Source organism: Sceloporus undulatus, chromosome 7 (assembly GCF_019175285.1).
Source record: "Sceloporus undulatus isolate JIND9_A2432 ecotype Alabama chromosome 7, SceUnd_v1.1, whole genome shotgun sequence".
Lineage (NCBI taxonomy): Eukaryota > Metazoa > Chordata > Lepidosauria > Squamata > Phrynosomatidae > Sceloporus > Sceloporus undulatus.
The window spans coordinates 7,484,400-7,505,813 of record NC_056528.1 but is presented as its reverse complement, the minus strand read 5'-3'; the positions used below and the strand labels follow the sequence as shown (position 1 = coordinate 7,505,813).

The following is a 21,414-nucleotide window of genomic DNA, read 5'->3' as shown; positions in this document are numbered from 1 at the left end:
ATTGTGTTGTGCAGAGAGGCATAATAATAATAATAATAATAATAATAATAATAATAATAATAATAATTATTATTATTATTAAAGTCCTGGTTACTCCTCTGCCATCCCATTTTTTCAGTTGCTTTTAAAATGCCCCAGCTTCTCTTTCCTCCTCCCAGCTTTTGCCTTCGTCCTCCACTTATTCCACTTGTTTGGTAGTTTTTATGTGGGTTTTTCGGGCAATGTGGCCATAGAAGAGTTTATTCCTGACGTTTTGCCAGCATCTGTGGCTTTGGCATCTTCAGAAAATGCTGGCACGGAAGAGAGTGGTGTGTGTGTGTGTGTGTGTGTGTGTGTGTATACACAGTTGGTTGTGAGGAAGTGATCCATTCGTTCATCCGCTCGGTTCTGTTGTCAATGAACCTCAGGATGTCCGTTTAATTCATGATTCATTGTCTGCCGGGAATCCCCCTGGAACTGAATCTCACCCTGGAACAATACACAGGTTAACATGTAAATCGCTTCCTCTCAACCAACCGTGTGTGTGTGTGTGTGTGTGTGTGTGTGTGTGTGTGTGTGTGTAAACACCCAACTCTCTTCCATGCCAGCATTCTCTGAAGATGCCAGCCACAGATGCTGACGAAACGTCAGGAACAAACTCTTCTAGAACATGGCCACATAGCCCCAAAAACGCATGGATGCTAGTCATGAAACCCTTTGACTTGTTCAGTGTTCAACGCAGGCAGAGGAACGCAAAACACAGCTCTGTTCTTCAAAGAAATCACACACGAAGGGGGCACTCAAACTTACCTGTATGTACTCGACTATAAGTCGACCTCATATATAAGTCAAAGGCAAGTTTGGGGGCAAAATTAGGGATTTTGATACGACCCGTGGATATGTTGAAGGTAAAACTTAGGAGCATGTAATGAAGGATATAAAGGGTGAAGTAAAGGAAAACAATGCCAAAGAACTTACAAGATTCCAGCAAGCATAACTAAAGGCTGGATGGCTGAGAGAGTAGCGGTGGATCAGTGCTTCCAGGGCAGATTGAACTCTTGCCTTTCACCATTAGTACCAAAGGTGCGACAAGAGCCCTTTGTATACTGATATGCCAAACCAACACAGTTATCTCTCTGGATACATCAGGGTTTTGTTAATATCAATTTTGTTGTGGCGCTTTGACATCAAAGTCGTTATTTCATCCCGCAAAAATGTATTTTGTGAAAAAGCTAGCCTTTTAGCCACAGCCATAAAACTCCTCCAAAAATGAGGGATTATAACTTGCAAGAGGGATTAGAACCCACTGGTTCAGATGGCAGACTTCTAAACCACTATGCGACTGCTGCAAGAAACAACCTTTTAAGGCATTATGTTTCACAGGTGAATATGGATATGGACATTATGAGGCAAAGGGCTTTGACTGGCATGGTGGCGCAGCTACCAAAAATGCGACAAGGCTTTTTTTTGGGTGGGAAGGCATCTATATGCAACTGTTCAGATGCGCCATTGCCTAGTTTCCAGTAATGATTCCACTTGCTTGTCCAAAACTCATTTTGCCATTGTGTGCGACTACCTTTCCGTTCTATCTGTTTCCAGACTGTCAGTGTTGCATAGGCAAGATCATAAATCTATTCTATCCAGTGTCTGTGGGAGCCAGCGTGGTTGGTTTGAATGTTGGACTATGACTCCAGAGATCAGGGTTCGAATCCCTGTTTGGCCATGGAAACCCATTGGGTGACCCTGGGTGAGTCACACACTCTCTGCTCCAGAAAACCCTATGATGAAAATGTAGGTGTGTCATGTGTCTTCAAGTCATCTCTGACTTATGGCAACCCTAAGGTGATGATGGGGGTTTCTTGGCAAGATTGGTTCAGAGGAGGTTTGCCATTGCCTTCCCCTGAGGCTGAGAGAGTGTGATTTGTCCAAAGTGGGTTTTATGGCCAAGCTGGGAATCGAACCCTGGTCTCCAGAGCCATTGTTCAATGCTCAAACCACTACACCATGCTGGCTCCTGATAGACCTTTAGGGTCACTATAATTAGGACCACACAGTGTGTGTGTATATATATAATTGCACTTGAGGGCCTATGAATGCCTAGAGAAGTGCTCTCTCTAGGAATCTCAAGTTTCTCCAGCACAACTCTATGGTCAACATTTGCTAGAGGTTGACCATAGAATTGCACCAGAGGGCCTACCAATGCCTAGAGAAGTGCTCTCTCTAGGAACCTCTAAGTCATCCAGCATGACCTCTGGCTGATGTTGACCAGAGTTGTATTGCAGGAACTAGAGCAGTGGTTTTCAACCTCTGGTTTTCCAGATGTTTTTGACTTCATCTCCCAGATTCCCTCATCGTTGGCCATGCTGGCAAAGGCTTCTGGGTGCTGAAGTCCAAAACAGCTGGAGGATCAAAGGTTGAGAACCTCTGAATTAGAGATTTCTAGAGAGAATACATTAACCAAATCCATGAATAATCAAATCCGCCAAAGTTAAAGCCCACGACTGAACTGAGAGCTGCATCCTAAAATCCAGGAGAAGCGCTTTGTCTTGAGGATGGTTGGGTTCTGATTCGCATTGGAACCAAATCCGAGAAGCCTGAATTAATTCAGTTCATTTCAAAAATCCCCCCTTTCCTCCTCCATAGCCCTTACTGTAATTAAGTTTGGTACCCATTAAATCCTGATGGATGCCCCGGCGTGCCGTTCGTCAAAGGCCAAGAGAGCATGCGGGCTGCATTTTCGAAACACATGGTCCAAGTTAACAGTTTTCATTGACTATGAATCTGTTTAAAAAAGAAATACATATGGGACCAAGGTATATGGCTTAGTCCTCTCCCTGTGCCGCCTCCTCCTCCTCCGGTCTAATTGGGGTGCAAAACATTTTAATAGACACCGCGGAGTCTGTTTAACTACACCCCGCCAGAACAATGCCCCATTCACATCCCAAACAGAACGCCAGTGATCAGCCCCGTATCTCAGGACTCGAAAAAAGCCCAACCTTTTAATTGGAACAGATGCTGCAAAGGCCCTGCGCAAAGCGCCAGCGCTTGGGTGATCAAAACCAGGACTGGCCCATTTGATTCATTTTTAATAGCAGCTTTCGTTTTTTATTAGGAGGGGGACGCCGCATTTGGGAGCGCGATGCAAACAGTCAGGAACAATGCTTGGAGAGACGGCACCTGATTTCCAACCAGGTTCTCTGTCACATATTGTTTCGGGCGAGGGGCTGTAATGGTTCCCATTGTACACAGTGGTGCACCATGTTGCTTGTTAGGTTTCATTACCATTCCCATAACTGATTCCAGGTGATCTCTGTTTAGAGATGCTGCCGAAGTCAACCTTACCGAGATTCTTTTGTTTGCTTGTTTTGGGACTCATTCCAATCATCCATCCAAAGCAATCCAAAATGGACCAGGAAAAGAACTCAAGACCCTTTGCACATTGAACACGAGTTGATTCCAATTTATTCCAAACTGATTCATAACTTGCATTTTGACCAAGTAACCTTCAAGGAAGCTCAGTGATTCCCAAATTTGGTCCTCCAAGTCATTTGGACTTCAGCTCTAACAGTCAGGAATGTGGGGAGCTGACGTCCAAACCATCTGGAGGACCAAAGTTTGGGAACCACTGACAGCTTTTTTTCTGAGTGCAAAATGAAAGAGAGAGACAGCATGGCACAGTGGTTTGAGCACTGAGCTATGTCTCCGGAGATCAGGATTCGAATCTCCGCTCAGCCATGGAAACCTGTTGGATGACTTTGGATGAGTTACACTCTCTCAGCTTCAGAAGATATCAATGGTAAATTTCACTAAGCGAACACTGATTTCCTAGCTGTCTCCATTCTCTGTCACTCCCGGTCTTTTGGAAAGAGAGAAAACACTTCCATCCCTGAATCCTTTTCTTCTTGCAGACACAAGTTAGGATGATGGGAGTGTTACCTGTTGAAAAGCTGCTTGTCGTTGTGCTTTAAAAACATCAGGAACCCTGGACAGGTGTCAGTCTAAACAACACAGGTGGGACCCATAGGTCCTAGGACGAAATAGGCTTTCTCATCCAACTTGTGTTGGGATTTGGCTGTTCTACATAGGGATCCAACTATCTTTTCTCCCCCTCTTCCTTCCACAGTGCAAGCAAGAGTAAAAAGGATTCTTTTCTGTGCACATCCGTATTGCAGGAGGATTCCTTCGATTTATCCGACTGATAATGCGTCTGTGTAAGTTGCCTATCCATTAATAGGACTATAATGGGCTACGGTTCTTTCTTTTGAAAAGAGCACCCCCTAGGGCACATCTCTGAGACTGATTATCACAGATTAATTAACCTGTAATTCCCTTTATCTACTGATTTTATTCCTTGAGTCAGAGTAAGTTAAAAAGTGGGATTTCGCAGCCCTTTTGGTGTGTGGGCAGACAGAGGACTTTCAGACTGTGCCAGGGAAGATCAGAAATGAATGAATTGGTGGCAGTTGTTCATGAATGCAAGTGTTTAACTTTGAATAATGTCATACCCACGGATTCTTTATCCATGGATTCAAGCATCCATGGCTTGAAAATATCTCTATCTATCTTAGTATTTTCAAGGATGGCAATGGAAAACTTGCTCTGAAGGACAGAGGCTGGATGGCCATCTGTCAATGGGGATGCTTTGATTGAGAGTTCCTGCATGGCAGAATGGGGTTGGACTGGATGGCCCTTGGGGTCTCTTCCAACTCTATGATTCTATGACTCTAATTTGCCAAGAAAGCCCAATGATAGGTTCACCTTAGGGCCGCCATAAATTGGAAGCAACTTGAAGGCACAACATCAGCAACAACAAATGTGCGTGAAAGTGTGTGTTTTCCAAAAAGCAAAGTTTGATTTTGTCATAAGGTGCACCATTTTCTTACCCACTGTATTTAATGGGACTTGAGCATCCCCACATTTTGGTGTCCACAGAGGGGTCCTGGAATGAAGCCCCAGAGGATACCAAGGGCCCACTGTACTTGCAAATTTGTTTGCCATTAGATAATAATAGTCATAATAAGCTTTATTTTTATCCCGCCTCTCTGTCAAAAGACAATCGAGGCGGCTATGATAAGGAAGGCATAGCTAGGAAATGATGCAAAAACTTTATGCCACTTTAAGTGTGTGTATATCTATATATATATATATATAGTTATGTAGAAAGATCTTGTAGCACCTTTGAGACTGTGCTACAAGATCTCTCTATATACTGATCCTACAAACTAACATGGCTATATGTTTGAATTCTATATGTTGTTGTTGTTTTTGTTGTTGTTGTGTTCCTTCAAGTCATTTCTGACTCATGTCGACCCAAAGCCAAAACCTATCATGCCATTTTCTTGGCAAGTTTCATCAGAGTGGGGTTGGCATTGCCATCCACTGAAGCTGAGAGAGCATGACTTTCCCAAAGTCACCCAATGGGTTTCCATGGCCGAGCCACGATTCCAAACCTGATCTGCAGAGTCATAGTCCAATGTTCAAACATGTCAAAATGTCCTTTTTCCTCCCTTTCCTCCTTCCCTCTGTTTCTACAAAGTGATTGTTTCCTATCTTGCTAGTGACATGCACACTTATAATTCAGAGTTATGCACACTTATGTCTGTTTTTGGATATTGCACAAAGAGCTATTTACTAAGACCATGTACAGACCGGCACTTTGTACCAGCCTGCAGGCAAACTAGGGCTGAACTAGGGTGAAGCATGCACATGCTCTGAACTCTAGTTCTGCCACCCAGGCACCATCTTGGCATGTGCCCGTACACGCGGGGAGTGCCATGACGACGTCCCTTGGGCGCAGTGCCCAAACGGCGCTATGCACATCATGGTGCATGAGCACGCCAATTGCGTCCCTTTGGGGATACAAAAAAAAAACCAGCCAGGAAGCAGGTTCTTTTTTGTCCTTCCGGACATCTGGTTGCCATGGCCTCCATCCAGGGCACAAATGGGCAGAATTTTTGTGAAGTCACCCTCTAAAGATAGCTGTCAATGCCCAGGGCATTACCATGGTGGCATACCAGTCAGGTGGAGCCGAGAGTAGCAGGGAATGGATATGAACCTCCCAGCTGCAATTCTGCAGCATGTAAGGAAGAGAATGGCTACGTCTCTCCCAGATCTCCAAGCGAACCATGAGAGATCCAGGAGAATGACCTCACATCTTTCCCGCCAGCTGCACAATTGCAGCCAGTGTTGTCTGTCACTTTGTCCTTTTCCTCCATCCACTGAGCCAGTAAATGCTCACAGCAATGACTCCAGGGCTTAAGGGAAGGGGATGCATGGCACTCTGTGCGCAGAAACTGCCATCACCCCTGTTTCTCATATTCCTTGGCTTAGACTGAAAACCCTGCCTTCTAGTGTGCGCATATGCACATGTCCATGTGTGCTTCCCAGAGTGAGATGTGGATGGGGTTGACTTTGTGCTTCCATTTTTGCAGTGCTACTATTGCGGCGCAGGTTGTCAGATCAAACAAAATGACTTGAGTGTATGCGCTAGCTTGCAAAATGAAAGCGAAAGGCATGTATGTTTTCATGCTTAAAAAATGGGCATGAAAGGCAAAGTGATACAGAAACAGGTGCACAGATGAGGGAGGAAAAAATGTGACTTTTCGCAGAGGAAGCAGGCAGGTTTTACCATCTACAGAGAGAGAGATTTAGGCAAAATTAGTTTGCATGACAATAATTTGGTGTGTTCAGTTCTAATTCTAACTAGAATTGTCATTTTCCCATTGGTTAAGTGCATGTGACTGCTGTCTCTGTAATTTCATGACTTGGCCAACCAAGGCTGGACATCACCTTGTGCTTCAGAAGTTTACCATTGCATTTCAACTTCCAGGATTCCTCAGCATTGTCTGTGTTGGTTAGAGCTACTAAGAGTTATAGTCCAATGATATCTGAAGGGCCACAGGAGTCTCATTCTTGCTTTATGGGGGAGTAGACTGGTAGTAGCAGGAACGCTCACCCCACTTTGTTCATCCTGAAAGACCTGCCTTCATATCATCCAGGAAATCTGGTTGGAGAGGGCAGAGAGAAGAAAGGACACTGGGCACTATCCCATCAGGCTTTCATTGTTCTTGTTGTGTGTCTTCAAGTTATAGCTGACCCTAAGGTGAACCTAACATTGGTTTTTCTTGGCACATTTCTTCAGAGGAGGTCTGCCATTGCCATGCTCTGAGGCTGAGAGTGTATGGGGTAGTATAGACTGGCACTTTGTGCCAGCCTGACTGCAGAGTAGGGCTGAACTAGGGCTGAGCATCCAGATGCCCCCAGCCCTAGTTGCCATCATGGTACATGCCTGTCCATACAGCATGTGCCATGTTGGTGTCCATGGCGCACATCGCCCAAACGGTGCTGGAGCAGCTTCTTTTGGGGCATGGATTGGTGTCGCAGCACCAATTCGGGGCTTACAGGGGTGGCATTTAGTCGCCCGTCTCTATAGCCCTTATGATTCACCCAATAGTTTCCATGGCTGAGCCAGGATTTGAACCCTGGTCTTCCAGTTTCCTAGTCCAAGGCCCAAAGCATTATGCTGCTGCCTGTCCATTTTACAATCTTGCCGCACAGGATGGAGTTACAGCACTTGAAGTGGTGCCAACCTGCATTATTTCTACAGTGCAGATGCATCCTCTGCTTGCTCCTTTTACTTTGCCAGTCGGTGTTGCCTCCTGTGCCGCCTTCTCTCTCCCTTCCCTGCTTCCCAATCCCTTATGGAGATGGAAAAGGAATGGGTCGAGAAAGTTGCCTTCAAGCCGCCAAGAGTTCCTCATTACCATCCTAAGGAAAACTTCCCAAGTTCTGGCTTGGCATCACTTGGTCCCTTGGATGCGGCCGGGCAATATTGAGTTCCTGTTTATATAACACAGCCTTGCCCTGGATGCGCCAGGATGGCCAAAAACCCAACCGAGGAAGAGCTCTGACAGTTGTCTTTCATTTGGTGGGTGCATTTTAAATATTTAGAAAGCCGAAAGTAAACACTTTCCAAAGAGTCCAGGCATTCACTCCTGACATTCGGAATGGTTGGGATTCATGAATTCAGCAGTGACCAAGTGAAACCGATCCTCCTTTTTGGAGGGCACCGGGTTGATGCATCACACTTTCCATGTGTCTGGCTCTTCCTTGCGGTTGGATTTACTAGTGGAGTTTCCCAACTTGTGTGAGTATATATATATGTGTGTGTGTTTTATATATATATATTTTCATGGGTAAACTTTTCTTCACCTCCCCGGCTGTTAATGAGCTGCTTTATAAAATCAACGGAGGGTGCCAACTTGGCAGGGATCGCGCGGCAGTGTTTGCTTAGCAAAGCTGAAGGGATGCTTAGGAGGACCAGAAAGCACCACCCATGGCAGGGTTTTTGACCTCTTGGCTGGCTGAGGTCCCAGCACTTTGCAAATAGTATGGCTTCCAAGTCGAGGACGGCCGATTCGTTACGATGCAAAGTGCCTAGACTGGGCAGTAGCAATAGACTTGCCACAAATTGATTTTACAACGTCCTCCTTTTCCAGGACATAGCCTTCATTTCAACCTTCTGTCCAGGAGGAATTGCAAAGTCTTCCATTTTGAGCATTTTTAATGTTATTCATTACACATACAAACATAAGTTCGTTCCATTACCAACATTAAACCATCGTGATGTACACTTCCATACATTCACCATCTTTTCTTGCTTTATAGCCTTCTTTATCTTCTTCTCTTCCTTCCTATTCTTCTCTTCTCCCTCTTTCTTTTTCTTTACTTCTTCTTCTCCTTTCCTTCTCCTTCTACCACTTCAATCCTTCCTCCTTTCTTTAAATCTGTCATTCTCTCCTTTCTCCTTCTTACTCTCTCTCCTCAGTCTATCCACTTACTCCAACCTTCATCTTACATATTTATACCCTTAATTATTCTATATCTTCTTCCCTTACTCCCCTCTTACATCTCCCATACTCCTTCTCCATTCTCTTTCATTCCATCTTACAAACTCTTACTAAACACTAATAAACTAAGGGCATTTTGAGCATTTCTATGAGGCATATATTGAGTAACGTCACGTTTGCTGTTCCCACGTTAGCTTGATTTTAGTAAGTCAAGGCTGCTAGCTAAATCTTTAACAGAAGTGTTGAATAATAATAATAATAATAATAATAATAATAATAGTAATAGTAACAGAAGTGTTGACATCATCATCATCATCCTAGGCATGCATATGCTGATACATGTATATGTATATAATTATACATAAGTCTAGTAATTTAAGTTAAAAATAGACCCCAAAAACCAGAGTCGACTTATCCACAGATCAATGTAAGTACACTTGTCCCTCCGTATTCGCTAGGGTTAGGAGCACAAGACCCCCATGAATATGGAAAAGCCACAAATAACAAAAATGCCATGTTTTAACCTGAGAGGACACCTCTCTAGGAATCGCTAGGTCCTCCAGGGCAACTCTGTGGTCAACGTCCGACAGACACTGACCACAGAACTGCGCTGGAGGAGCTACAAAGGCCTAGTAGAGTGTCCTCTCTAGGAATCTCTAGGTCTTTCGGTGCAACTTTTAGTTGAAGGCAACCATAGAGTTGCACTGGAGGACCTAGATATCCCTACAGAGAACATATTAATAAAATCCATGAATAATCAAATCCTCAAATATCAGAGCCACCAATATGGAGGGATAAGTGTACTGTATTGTAATGCATATATATATATATGGACTTATCCACGGGTCGTATCAAAATCCACAATTTTGGCCCCAAAACTTATAGTCAAGTATATACGGTACATGCATTATGTCTACAAAGAAAGAAAGAAAGAAGCGAAACTATTTTCCCAGAGCAGGACATAATTTATGCCACGGCGAGTGCCTCTTTTGAGATGGCTTGGAATTAAACCCGAACCCCTCGGGGACTTGTACCTTCCCGGTTGTTCATCATTTCAGATGATACTATTAAGGCCAGGCTCTCTCCAGAGATAGCAGAGAGATGTATTGAGCTTAAAAAGCAGCGCGCTCGTGTTGCGGCGTCCCCAAGGGACCGCTGAGTGACCAAATCCGTAATTTAAGTTTCCCTTAAAAGGACAGCGCTGCACGTGCTTTGCTCCTCAACTCCTGCTCCTTCCTTGTCATTTTATTTGCAAAGCTTATAATTTGTTTTCTCTTCTCCCTTCCCTTCTGACTTGGACCTTGTGGTGAAATGGAAGTGAAATCTTCCCAAATGCATCTCTCTCATTATATATATATATATATATATATATATATATATATATATACACACACACACACACACACACACACACACACGCAGTGCGCCCGCGTTATATGTGGCTTTGAGCATATGTGCAAAGCTGCGTGGGAGCATGCGGGGTGCAAGGGGCGGCACGTCCCATTCAGATGAATGGGGCACGCACCCACGGCACGTGCACCCCACCGTGCCGCCGCATACATGAGCCCCATTCACTTGAATGGGGCTTGAGCATGTGCGGCATTTGGCTTACGTGGGGGGTCCGGAATGGATCCCCCGCATAATCCAAGGGCGCACTGTATGTGTGTGTGTATGTATGTATGTATATGAATTTGAACATATCAGTCAAATCCATGAAAAATCGAACCCGCAAATATCAAAGCCGCAAATATGGAGGGATGAGTGTCAACTTAATTGATTTCTTAAAGCACAGGAGTCGCCTAGCTCTTTATCAAGAACTCCAGACTGCATCTACACTGCTGAATTAATGCAGTTTGACACCATGGATCAATGCTATGGAAATCTGGGGTCTGAGATATGTATCCGTCTCTGGCAGAAACGGTGCCAGAACAAACTGCAAATCCCAGGGTTTCAGAGGATGCAGCCATGGCGGTTAAAGTGGTGCCAAACCGCATTCATTCTGCAGTGTGGCCACAGCCCTACTAGTCATGTCAGGATAAGTATATAATGTGTTAATAACCTGATAATAAGTTATTTCCAAGCTTTTGTCCATTTCGGTTGAAAGAGTGAACCCAAAGTACCTAGGAGCATATATATATATATATATATATATATATATATATATATATATATATATATTTTAACTATAGCAACAAAAATAATTGTTTTGCTTTTATCGCATGTGAAAACAACTTGGCATTCCACCAAGCCGAGGAACCCGAATGTGGATCTGAACGAAGGAGAATGGGTGCATTTTTATTACTACTATTATTATTATTATTATTATTTTGAATGGGAGAGATTGGTCAATAAAAAGCGTACAGCCGTGTATGACTCTCGAAGTGGAAACTGTGCGCTCAAGCATTTTCAAATCAAGTTGGGAAAGAATGCCTTATAAATAGCTTATTAAGCGATTCTGCCGGGTTAGTAAGCGATTTATGGTTTGTGCTTTCTCCTGGGAAGGAAGCCCAGCATCGAAGGGAAGCTATTCACAGGTGTTTGGGTTGAAATCCTAATAAACTATAATTTTAAAACCCTAAAAATTACAGTATGCTCTCCATGGTTGTGAGAAATATAAGTGTTGTGCCAGAGCCTTGAATGAATATCTTGTCCGTGCTCAAAGAGTTTGCCCCAAGTCCGAGGAAGACCTGGACTTGGAAGGGCAGCTATGAAGATCCTGAAATATACAGGGATTTTCCTGGAGAGAAATACCTGGTTTATAATGATCCGAGAAAACTCTTGAAAAAGCTATTTTAATAATAATAATAATAATAATAATAATAATAATAATAATAATAATAATATATTTATATCTCACCTCTCTGTGCAACACAACCAGGGTGGCTTACATGCTAAAACCTACAATCTCGTATCCCAATAATTTATAAGTCCAACAATATTTCTTAGGGAACAAGGGTTACACGCATTTTCTAACACTCCTAGGCCGCATCCGCACTGCAGAAATAATCCAACGCAACACCACTTTGAACTTCCATGGGTCAATGCTATGGAAATCTGGGATCTGTAGTTCGTTGGGCCCCAGTGCTCTCTGGAAGAGACGGCGAAATCACTTGTGGAACTATATAGCCAAGACTTCCATAGCATTGAGCCATGGCAGTTCAAGCAGTGTCAGATCAGATTATTTCAACAGTGTGGACGCAGCCATGGAGATAACAGAAGCCCCAGTGGCTTCTACTGGCGCATTGAGATACTTTCCCATTGACTAAAAATATTCCTCCTCCACTCCTGTTTCCAAAGTGCCTTCTTATCTTGCCTCTTCCAGCTTTCAGGATCTGCTTCTGTTTCCTAACCACCTTTAATTGGGAGGTGGCACCTTTGCCATCCTGGCGACAAGGGAGAGCCATTAAATTTAATGGAGGCTACCTTTGCTTTGAAGCCGCTCATAACACATGGCGATTGGGAGAAGCAATTAAAACATAGCGGCCCCAGATCTCTCCCATTAACTGCATACTTGCAGGTGACTTATTAAAAGGCATATATAGGGTTTTTCTTGGTCTGGTTTATGTTTCACCGTCGCACTTGAATAGCTTTCCAAAGCTGCATAGATAGAAATTAAGTTATATCTATGGTGCTGTTGTCGCACGTTGCAATGACAATCAATTGTCTCTCCCATTATTATGTTTGAAATGACTGAAATTTGCAATTGGCTTAAAAGGCACGCATGTGTGTGTTGTGCGCCTTCAAGTCGTTTCCGACTTATGGTGACCCTAAGGTGAACCTATCATGGGGTTTTCTCGGCGAGATTTGTTCAAAGGAGGTTTGGCATTGCCTTCCCCTGAGGCTGAGAGAGTGCGACTTGGCCATAGTCGCCCAGTGGGTTTCATGGCCATACTGAGAATCGAACCCTGATCACCAGAGTCATAGTCCAAGACACAAACCACTAAGCCACTCTGGCTCTCAACTTAAAATATAACCCCCTAAAAAATAACAGCAATGGACTCACGCTTCATCCACACTGCAGAACTAATCCAGATAGATATCACTTTAACTGCCATGTCACCATCTCAGTAATATATATGTCATTACCTGCTATCTGCATCTTTAGAAGGTACCTTTGCTGGTGCATAATGTGCACATCAGTAGTGTCAGGTTACTGAGACATACAACGAAAGGACATTGAAATGGTAAAGAAAGGAAATTTGATTGAGTTCCACATTTATGTTTTTAGGAAGAAGTTTCAGTCTTCTCTGCAGTCATCTGTAGGAAGCTCTAATCTTGTATCTTTTCCTACCCGTCTCTCCTATGTGTTCTCTGTTCTTCCAGATATTTCCTCAAATGGACTTCAACTTGTCAGTTCTCAGGGTCTGCAGGTGTTGAATCACAGAATCATAGAGTTGGACGAGACCTCAAGGGCTATCCAATCTATATAGAAAGATGCAGATAGGAAAAGATACAAGAGTACAACCAAAGTGCCTGCAACGGATGGCCATCCAGATTCCAAAGGAGGAGACTCCACCACTCTCTGAAGGAGCGTCTTCCACTGTTGAACAGCTCTTACTGTCAGGAGGTTCTTCCTAGTGTTGAGGTGGAATTGTCCTTCCTGTTAAGATGCTATCCATTACATGGTTAAGACATCTGAGGATGCGATCCAATTGGGTTTGGAAATCTGGAATCCTCTTTCCAGAGTGTTACAATCCCTTCCTTCCATGGTAGTCCGGGTAAAAGAATCCCCTTCTCCATATGCATAGAAGAGATGCTGTTGTATATGACATCGGCACTCTAGAACCTTCCTTCTCCAAGCGTTCTGGTTGGTTTTGGATCCCACCATCTTACCAGGAAGCTCCTCTTGGTGAGTAGTAAACAGTCCAAAGGATGACAGAGCTCAAAGCTTTAGACATCCCAGCGGTCATTTTTGACAACGGGTCCGGATTATGCAAGGCTGGCATTTCTGGGGACAGTGCCCCGCGGTCGGTTATCACAGCCATCGTGGGCCGCTCCAAAGCCAAAGCCACCATGCTTGGAGCTGGCCAGAAGGAGTTCTACGTTGGAGAAGAAGCTCAGTCCAAACGGGGAGTCTTGTCCCTGAATTACCCCATTGACCATGGCATAGTGACCTCCTGGGATGACATGGAGAGAATATGGAAGCACCTCTATGAATGTGAACTGAGAATCAAGCCCAGCGAAAGGCCAGTGCTGTTGACGGAAGCCCCGCTGAATCCTCTACGGAACCGGGAAAGAATGACCAAGATCATGTTTGAAAATTTCAAGGTGCCAGCCATGTACGTTGCCGTCCAGGCAACGCTGGCCCTCTATGCGTCCGCACGCACCACTGGGATGGTCATGGACAGCGGAGATGGCGTCACTCACACTGTCCCTATCTACGAAGGCTACTGTTTGCCCCATGCCGTCTCCAGGCTGGACATTGCGGGACGGGATATTACTGAATACTTCATGAGGCTTCTTTTGGAGAGCGGCCATTCTTTTGTCAGCACGGCTGAAAGAGAAATTGTGAAGGACATCAAGGAGAAGCTATGCTACGTCGCTCTAGATCCTGCCCAAGAAATTAAAGCGAAGCCAGAATATCTATTGAGGGAGTATAACTTGCCGGATGGGAATGTCATACGGATTGGCAGTCAGTTGTTTCGGGCACCTGAGGCCCTCTTTGCCCCTTCCTATGTCGGCGTTGACGCTCCCGGTATACACCGCATGATTTTCAGAAGCATCATGAAATGTGACATCGATGTCCGCAGAGACCTTTACAGCAACGTCCTCCTCTCTGGGGGATCCACCTTGTTTTGTGGGTTGGATGAGCGCATGTTGAAAGAAATGCAGCTCCAAGTGCCCATCGGCATCCCGGTAAGGATTATTGCGCCACCAGAGAGGAAGTATTGCGTGTGGATTGGCGCCTCTATTCTGACTTGCTTGTCCACCTTCAAGCGAATGTGGATCACCGTCAGCGACTACAAAGAGTTTGGCCCAGGCGTGGTTCATCGGAAATGTTTTTAAGGATATTATTTTAATCTATGAGCTTGTTGGAAATGGCCAGGATTTATAAGAAAATAAATAATTAGAGAGACACACATTTGAACGTGAGTTGTGGTGCCTTTTTCTTGTTGTCTTTCCACAACATCCCAAAGATACCCAATAGCCATCTTTTAAGTCCTTCTATATGGACAGGTACCAGACTAGAATTAGATGGGTCTTTATATTCTGATTTCCCAAACTTGGTTGCTTTTTGGGTTGTTTTTTTTTAGAAATTCTCAAATTCTTCCCATTGCCTTTATAATGAAATTTGCAAATTTTTGTAATATTGTGTCCAGTTCTGGGCACACAATTCAAAAAGGATGTTGAGAAACTGGAGCCATGTGTCCAAAGGAGGGCGACCAAAATGGTGAAGGGTCTGGAAACTATGAAGCCCTATGAGGAATGCCTTAGGGAGCTGGGTATGTTTAGCCTGGAGAAAGGAAGGTTAAGAGGTGATATGAGAGCCCTGTTTAAATATCTGAAGGGATGTCATATTGAGGAGGGAGCAAGCTTGTTTTCTGCTGCTCCAGAGAATAAGACCTGGAACAATGGATGCAAGCTCCAGGAAAAGAGATTCCACCTCAACATTAGGAGGAACTTCTTGACAGTGAGAGCTGCTTGACAGTGGAAGACACTCCCTTGGAGAGTATTGTAGTCTCCTTCTTTGGAGGTCTTTAAACAGAGGCTGGATGGCCATCTGTCGGGGATGCTTTGGTTATGAGTTCCTGCATGGCAGAATGGGGTTGGACTGGATGGCCTTTCTTGGGGTCTCTTCCAACTCTATGATTCTATGATTCTAAGTGATCTGCCCTGCTAAAATTCAATGGATAATACCACCAACAGTAGGGAAGAACCATTTTGCATCCCTCTAAGATGTTATTTTTTAAATAATCCTTAATGTAAGGCCTTCTTGAAAGACCTTGCAGAATGTTCCACAGAACCCATTCGCGCCCAAAGCATTCCCAATCTTATGGTTTTTAACAACAGGTTTTTGTTTCTAAATTTGTCATGGGGAAAAATGGGGAAAGTTTTATGCCTTTCTTTAATGGGCTTGTAATACATATTACAAACATTCCCCAAGACATTTCATTGTAGTTGAGAATAAAATTCAAGAGAATAAAATCTGAAATAGGAATTACTGTCTTCATTTTTGCATTCATGGGTGAACACCTTCATTTTCTACCTTTATTTTTTAATGACAACTGTAGTGGTTTGAATGTAGGACTATGACTCTGGAGACCAGGGTTTGATTCCCTACTTGGCCATGAAACCCATCTTGGGCAACTTGCATGCTCTCAGACTCTGGAGAAGTCAATGGCAAACCTCCTCTGAACAAATCTGGCCATGAAGGGGTTGCCATAAATCAGAAATGACTTGAAGTCATACAACAACGACAACAGTCAGAGAATACTGTAAGTCTTCACTTGTGTACAGAATTATAGCAAGGAAGGTTTCCATCTAACCTGTTATAGACAATGGGAGTAGACGCTGAGAAGGCCTTCTGGTGTTCCTATCAGACATAACTATGACAGCAATGTGACAGAAAAAAGGACCTCTCCAGATGACACTGCACTTTTTTGTCCTTTTCCTAAGGGGTATCTTGTGGCATTTGGAGAAAGAGAACACCCTAAATGGACATGTCCTTTTTATTACTGTTGTTGTTGTTGCATGTCTACGGTTCTGCCTACTTTGGATTCTCCCTCCTTCAGATAAGTAATGAAATAATACAACTCTCCAAAGGAGGAGACTTCACCTTGGCCTGGCCAAAGGAGTTTTGCACCTTGAGCTTTCATCGATGGTTTCCTGGAGACTGGCAAAACCATTGTCCATTGTTGAGCCGTTGGTCTACCTCACCCATTGTGAAACAGAGACATCAGTTTCTGGCTATCTCAGTTGAGATGATGGACCGGGCTGAGCATGAAGGTGTTTAGAAATGCTTCTGGACTTGTAAGATCCCAGAAGACATGCTCTTGAGTTTTCAAGCCCGTCCTCTTTGTTACGCGCTGTCTTTGCTGATTGCTCAAAATGGTTCACCAACCGGCCGGATTCAAGTCTAGGGTTTTTAGTTCGCCAGCGGTGATCATTGACAATGGATCTGGACTATGCAAGGCTGGGGTGGCAGGAGAGGTCGGCCCACGCCACGTCATTGCCTCGGTCCTGGGTTGCCCCAAAAGCAAATTGTCCCTATCCAGGAGCAGACAGAAGGAGTGTTACGTTGGCGACGAGGCCCAAGATAGGCGAGAAACCCTGTCGTTGAGATACCCAATCGAGAATGGCGTCATCACATCATGGGATGATATGGAGAAGATCTGGAAGCACATCTATGACAAAGGGTTGGGAATGAAAGCGTTTGAGAGGCCTTTGTTAATGACCGAATCTCCCCTGAATCCAAAAGAGGACCGGGCCAAACTCACTCAGCTGATGTTCGAACACTTTAAGGTGCCCGCCTTTTACCTCTCCATCCAGGCCATACTCTCTCTCTACGCTTCGGCGCGTTACACCGGAATAGTACTGGACAGTGGCTTTGGAGTTACCCATGCGGTGCCCGTGTATGAAGGATACTGCTTGCCCCATGCCGTCTCCAGGCTAGATATTGGCGGCAGAGATGTCACAGAGGTCCTCCGGGAACTGCTCCTGGAAAAGAGGCAATACTTCAGGAGTTTTCCAGAAGGGAGCAATGTTGTGGAAGACATCAAAGTGAAGTTGTGCTTCGTGGCTGCGGACCCTTCCAATGAGCAGGACAAGATTCCAGAGACGGTTCCCAAAGAGTACGAACTCCCTGACGGCAACAGGATCAAGATCGACGACCCTCTCTTCCTAGCGCCCGAGATCCTTTTTACGCCCAGCAACATTAACCGGAGCGGCCATGGGATCCCCAGAATGATCGCCAAGAGCATTAAAAAATGTGACCCCAACATCCGCAAAGCGTTCTATGGCAACGTGCTGCTGTCCGGAGGCTCCTCGCTGTTTCCCGGTTTCGACGACCGGGTCTTCAAAGAGCTAGAACTCCAAGCCCCACAAGGAGTCCCCATAAAGGTCATTGCACCGCCCGACCGGTGGTTCTCGACGTGGATCGGGGCCTCCATTGTGACCTCTCTCAGCACCTTCAAGCAAATGTGGGTCACTGCGGCCGACTACAGAGAATTCGGGCCCAACGTTGTACAGAGGCGGTGCTTTTAAAGAGGATTTGGGGACACATTGCCCACTTGTTAAAAGGACTTAACAAGCAGCAACAGCTACCAGGTAGTTTGGAAAATCGTGCATTTGCCTCTTTTAAATAAAAGTGCTTTTACAACTTCTAAGGAGCCACGTGGGGTTTCTTGTTCATTTTCTTGGCCAGCTAAGCCTTGGTTGCACTACGTATTTATTCTACTAATGGTGATAGAGATGGAGCTGAGAGTGGTGAAAGGAAGGGAAAGTTGATATGGTCGTCTCTCTGTACTTCTGTACTGAACCTTGAATGAAGAGCTGAGGATTTTAGCCGTATGAGACATTACTGCTGCTCCTAGGTATACATTGGTCCCTACACATTCACTGGGGTTAGGAATGAATATCCCTATTCAGGATCCCAATTATAATTATAATTATTATTATTATTATTATTTGTATCCCACTTCCCCAAAAAGATTGAAGCGGCTAACAATAAAACATCCATAAAATACAATAAGCATACAATAAATATCTCATTGTCCATCATATCCCAAAACCCTCCCAACCTTCCCACCCACAATAAAAGACAATTAAATTATTAACAATTGGTCAAACACTTAGTAAAAGCAGGACAGAGGCAGCAGAATGTGAAAGAACCACAAATAAAAAAATAACACTATGCTTTTAACCTAAGAGAACACCTCTCTAGGAATCTCCAGGTCCTCCAACGCAATTCTGTGGTCAGCCTCTGCCAGATGTTGATCATGGAATCACGCTGGAGGACCTACAAATGCCTAGAGAAGTGTTTTCTCTAGGAACGTCTAGGTCCTCCATCAGAACTCTATGGTAACCATCTGCCAGAGGTTGATCATGGAATCACGCTGGAGGACCGACAAATGCCTAGAGAAGTGTTTTCTCTAGGAACGTCTAGGGTCTCAAGCACAACCCTTTGGCCAACTCTTGGCAGAGGTGCACTGGACGATCTAGTGATTGCTAGAGAGAACATATTAGTCAAAACCACAAATAGTCAAAGCCGCAAATGCAGAGGCTGACTGTATTGATTTGTTAGGGCAAAAGGCTGGGTAGGCAAGCTTTTTTAATTGGCATAAAGAAGAGAAGTAGATTTTCTGCGTCGCCCAGTTCTGCAGAGGTCTATGGTAGAGGAAGACAATGTTGCATCCTCCTGTACTACACTGAGCTGCCAAATTTCAGCAGTCGGTGTAGTAGAGGCAAACCAAGAAGTACATGATGTAATTCCGAAGATATTCTCAGAGGGGCAGAGTGCCCCACCATCAGAAGTTTCTCAACCCAATAAAAGGTGTCTGTATCATCCACACATGCTCAGTGGCAGGTGATGCCCAATAAGGCTGGTAGGGCAGAGGATGGTATAGCAGAGCTGGAAACAACCATAGGTAGATGAAGAGAATGCTGTGGACATAGCATATCTTGATTTCAGAAAGACCTTTGACAAGGTCCCCCATGATATTCTTGCAAAGAAGCTGGTAAAACATGGGCTAGACAATGCAACTGTTTGGTGGATTTGGAATTGGTTGACCGGCCGAACCCAAAGGGTGCTCCACAATGGCTCCTCTTCATCCTGGAGAGAAGCGACCAGTGGGGTGCCACAGGCTTCTGGTTTTTTAATGTTGATTTTAATTTCTAATACTATTGCAGAGTTGTGGTGGTGTTACTTACTTAAAAAATTAAAAACAAATGGTGGACCTGTTTGGGAACAGTAACTGGGAGAGGAGAGCAGTTATGCCCACTGACACCAAATGACTGCCCAGTATTAGAACAGAGGAAGAGATGCATTTTCTAGCATTAGTCCATGAGGACTAATGAGATAGCAGCAATATTAGGAGCTCATTGACAGATTTCCCCATCAATGAAAAGGGACCAACACTTTAAAAGCAAAGCAGCAACGAGAGAGAAAGAGAGAGAGAGAATGTTGTGTGATAATTTTGTCCCCAAAATGCTCTTCTCTGGCTTTACTTTCAGTGTGATAATGTCCTAAACCACCTTGGTTTAAGGATGCTGGCAATTACAAGCCTTGCCTTGGCCGAATTTCGTGTCATTATTTTGGCTGCGTTCCTCTTTGGATCTGATGTAACCCAACAGTTCTGCTGAAAGATCCTAGCCAGCAAAACCGTTCTCTCAACAAAGTGGTCTGTCAGCAGATCTTTGCGGTCAGCTAGCAAAAGAGGGTTTACTGCAAAGGGGCATTTCTACAGGAAGAAGAAGTCTGTGCCTAATGTGAAGCCCTGGGACTGGCACACTTTTGCATTAAGATGGCATGGCCTGTATATTATAACAACGGGACTTGGTTGGTTTTACACCTCACAGTCAGAATGGCACATATCACCCAAGTCAGGCATTTATGGATCATTCATCCATACAGGAATCTGAACCATCATGCTTATTAGGCATGGATTTCTTTACTTAGTTTGTTCATTAAAAGCTCACACTTGACTATGCGATTGCTGGGTCGCAAGGAAATCTTTACTTCTCTGGCATGCTATTTCATTCATCCCTTTTTGACATCACAGTGCTTTTTCCTGAGGTCACCTTTATCATAACCTTCATGGGCTGCACCATGTAGACAAGAATTGCTTGACTTCTACAGTGTCCATCGAGGTTTTCTGAATGTGTGTGAAAAGTTTTTGCTTTTGATGGTAAGAGGATGGTCCAGGCCTGCTTCTCTCTTGGATAGTTGAGAGCTTCGTTTTCCTCTTGATATCCAGGCCTGTTTTTCATGATCTTGGAGATGGAGAGGTCATGCGCACGGTGCTCTGAATTGTCTCACTTCGGCCAGATATAGAAAAGTGACGGCTGACCATAAACTCTTTGATGCTCTTGGTCATCCAAAAACAACTCTTGGCTTCTTGGGGGGAAGAATCGGTTTTCCAAAGCACCTGCAATATGCTTGTATATCGCAAACGCCACTAGGAAAAGGAATCTCCCCTTTCATGACTCCGAGGGATCTAGAATATTGATGGCCAAGCCTTCCATTCTGTCGGAGCACAAAGGCAGAGGAATAGTGGTCAAGATCTCATTCCTTTATCTTCTGGCTGAAAATGTCTCATCCAAGAATGACGCAACTCCCAGCTGTCATTATTGACAACGGATCTGGTTTGTGCAAGGCAGGATTGTCTGGAGAGCAGGCACCAAGAACAGTCGTGGCGTCCGTCGTCGGCTATCCCAAATCGAAAGCCATCATGTTTGGCCCTGTGCAGAGGCAGTACTATGTCGGCAAAGAGGCCCAAGCCAAGAGAGGGATCTTATCTTTCAAATATCCGGTGGAACATGGCATAGTGACATCCTGGGACGACATGGAGAAGATCTGGAGGTACATATACAGGCATGGGCTCAAGATAAGAGCGCAAGAGAGGCCAGTGCTGTTGACCGAGGCTCC

At 44.5% G+C, this 21,414-nt stretch overlaps 3 protein-coding genes across 4 annotated transcripts in view; all 3 read left to right on the top strand.

Moving 5' to 3' along the window:
• Nucleotides 1-11,918: 11,918 nt before the first annotated feature.
• Nucleotides 11,919-14,834, top strand: LOC121936951 (actin-1-like). Of its 2 annotated transcripts, XM_042479677.1 has the most exons (2): nt 11,919-11,940; nt 13,732-14,834. In XM_042479677.1, exon 2 carries the CDS (start codon nt 13,842-13,844, stop codon nt 14,832-14,834), a length of 993 nt encoding a protein of 330 aa, XP_042335611.1. In that variant the 5' UTR covers nt 11,919-11,940; nt 13,732-13,841. The 2 variants fall into 2 exon arrangements, with proteins under 2 accessions (XP_042335611.1, XP_042335610.1); XM_042479676.1 differs by lacking the exon at nt 11,919-11,940 and having other exon boundaries at nt 13,701-14,834.
• Nucleotides 14,835-16,761: 1,927 nt separating this feature from the next.
• Nucleotides 16,762-18,150, top strand: LOC121936947 (actin-related protein T2-like). Its single transcript, XM_042479671.1, has one exon. The coding sequence runs from the start codon at nt 16,878-16,880 to the stop codon at nt 18,030-18,032; it is 1,155 nt and encodes a 384-aa protein (XP_042335605.1). The 5' UTR covers nt 16,762-16,877; the 3' UTR covers nt 18,033-18,150.
• A 2,941-nt stretch (nt 18,151-21,091) lies between these two features.
• LOC121936405 (actin-1-like) overlaps nt 21,092-21,414 on the top strand; it is a 20,176-nt gene continuing 19,853 nt past the window's right edge. Inside the window, exon 1 of the mRNA XM_042478625.1 lies at nt 21,092-21,348. Coding sequence (XP_042334559.1) covers nt 21,092-21,348 — 257 coding nt within the window. The remainder of the gene's footprint in view (nt 21,349-21,414) is intronic.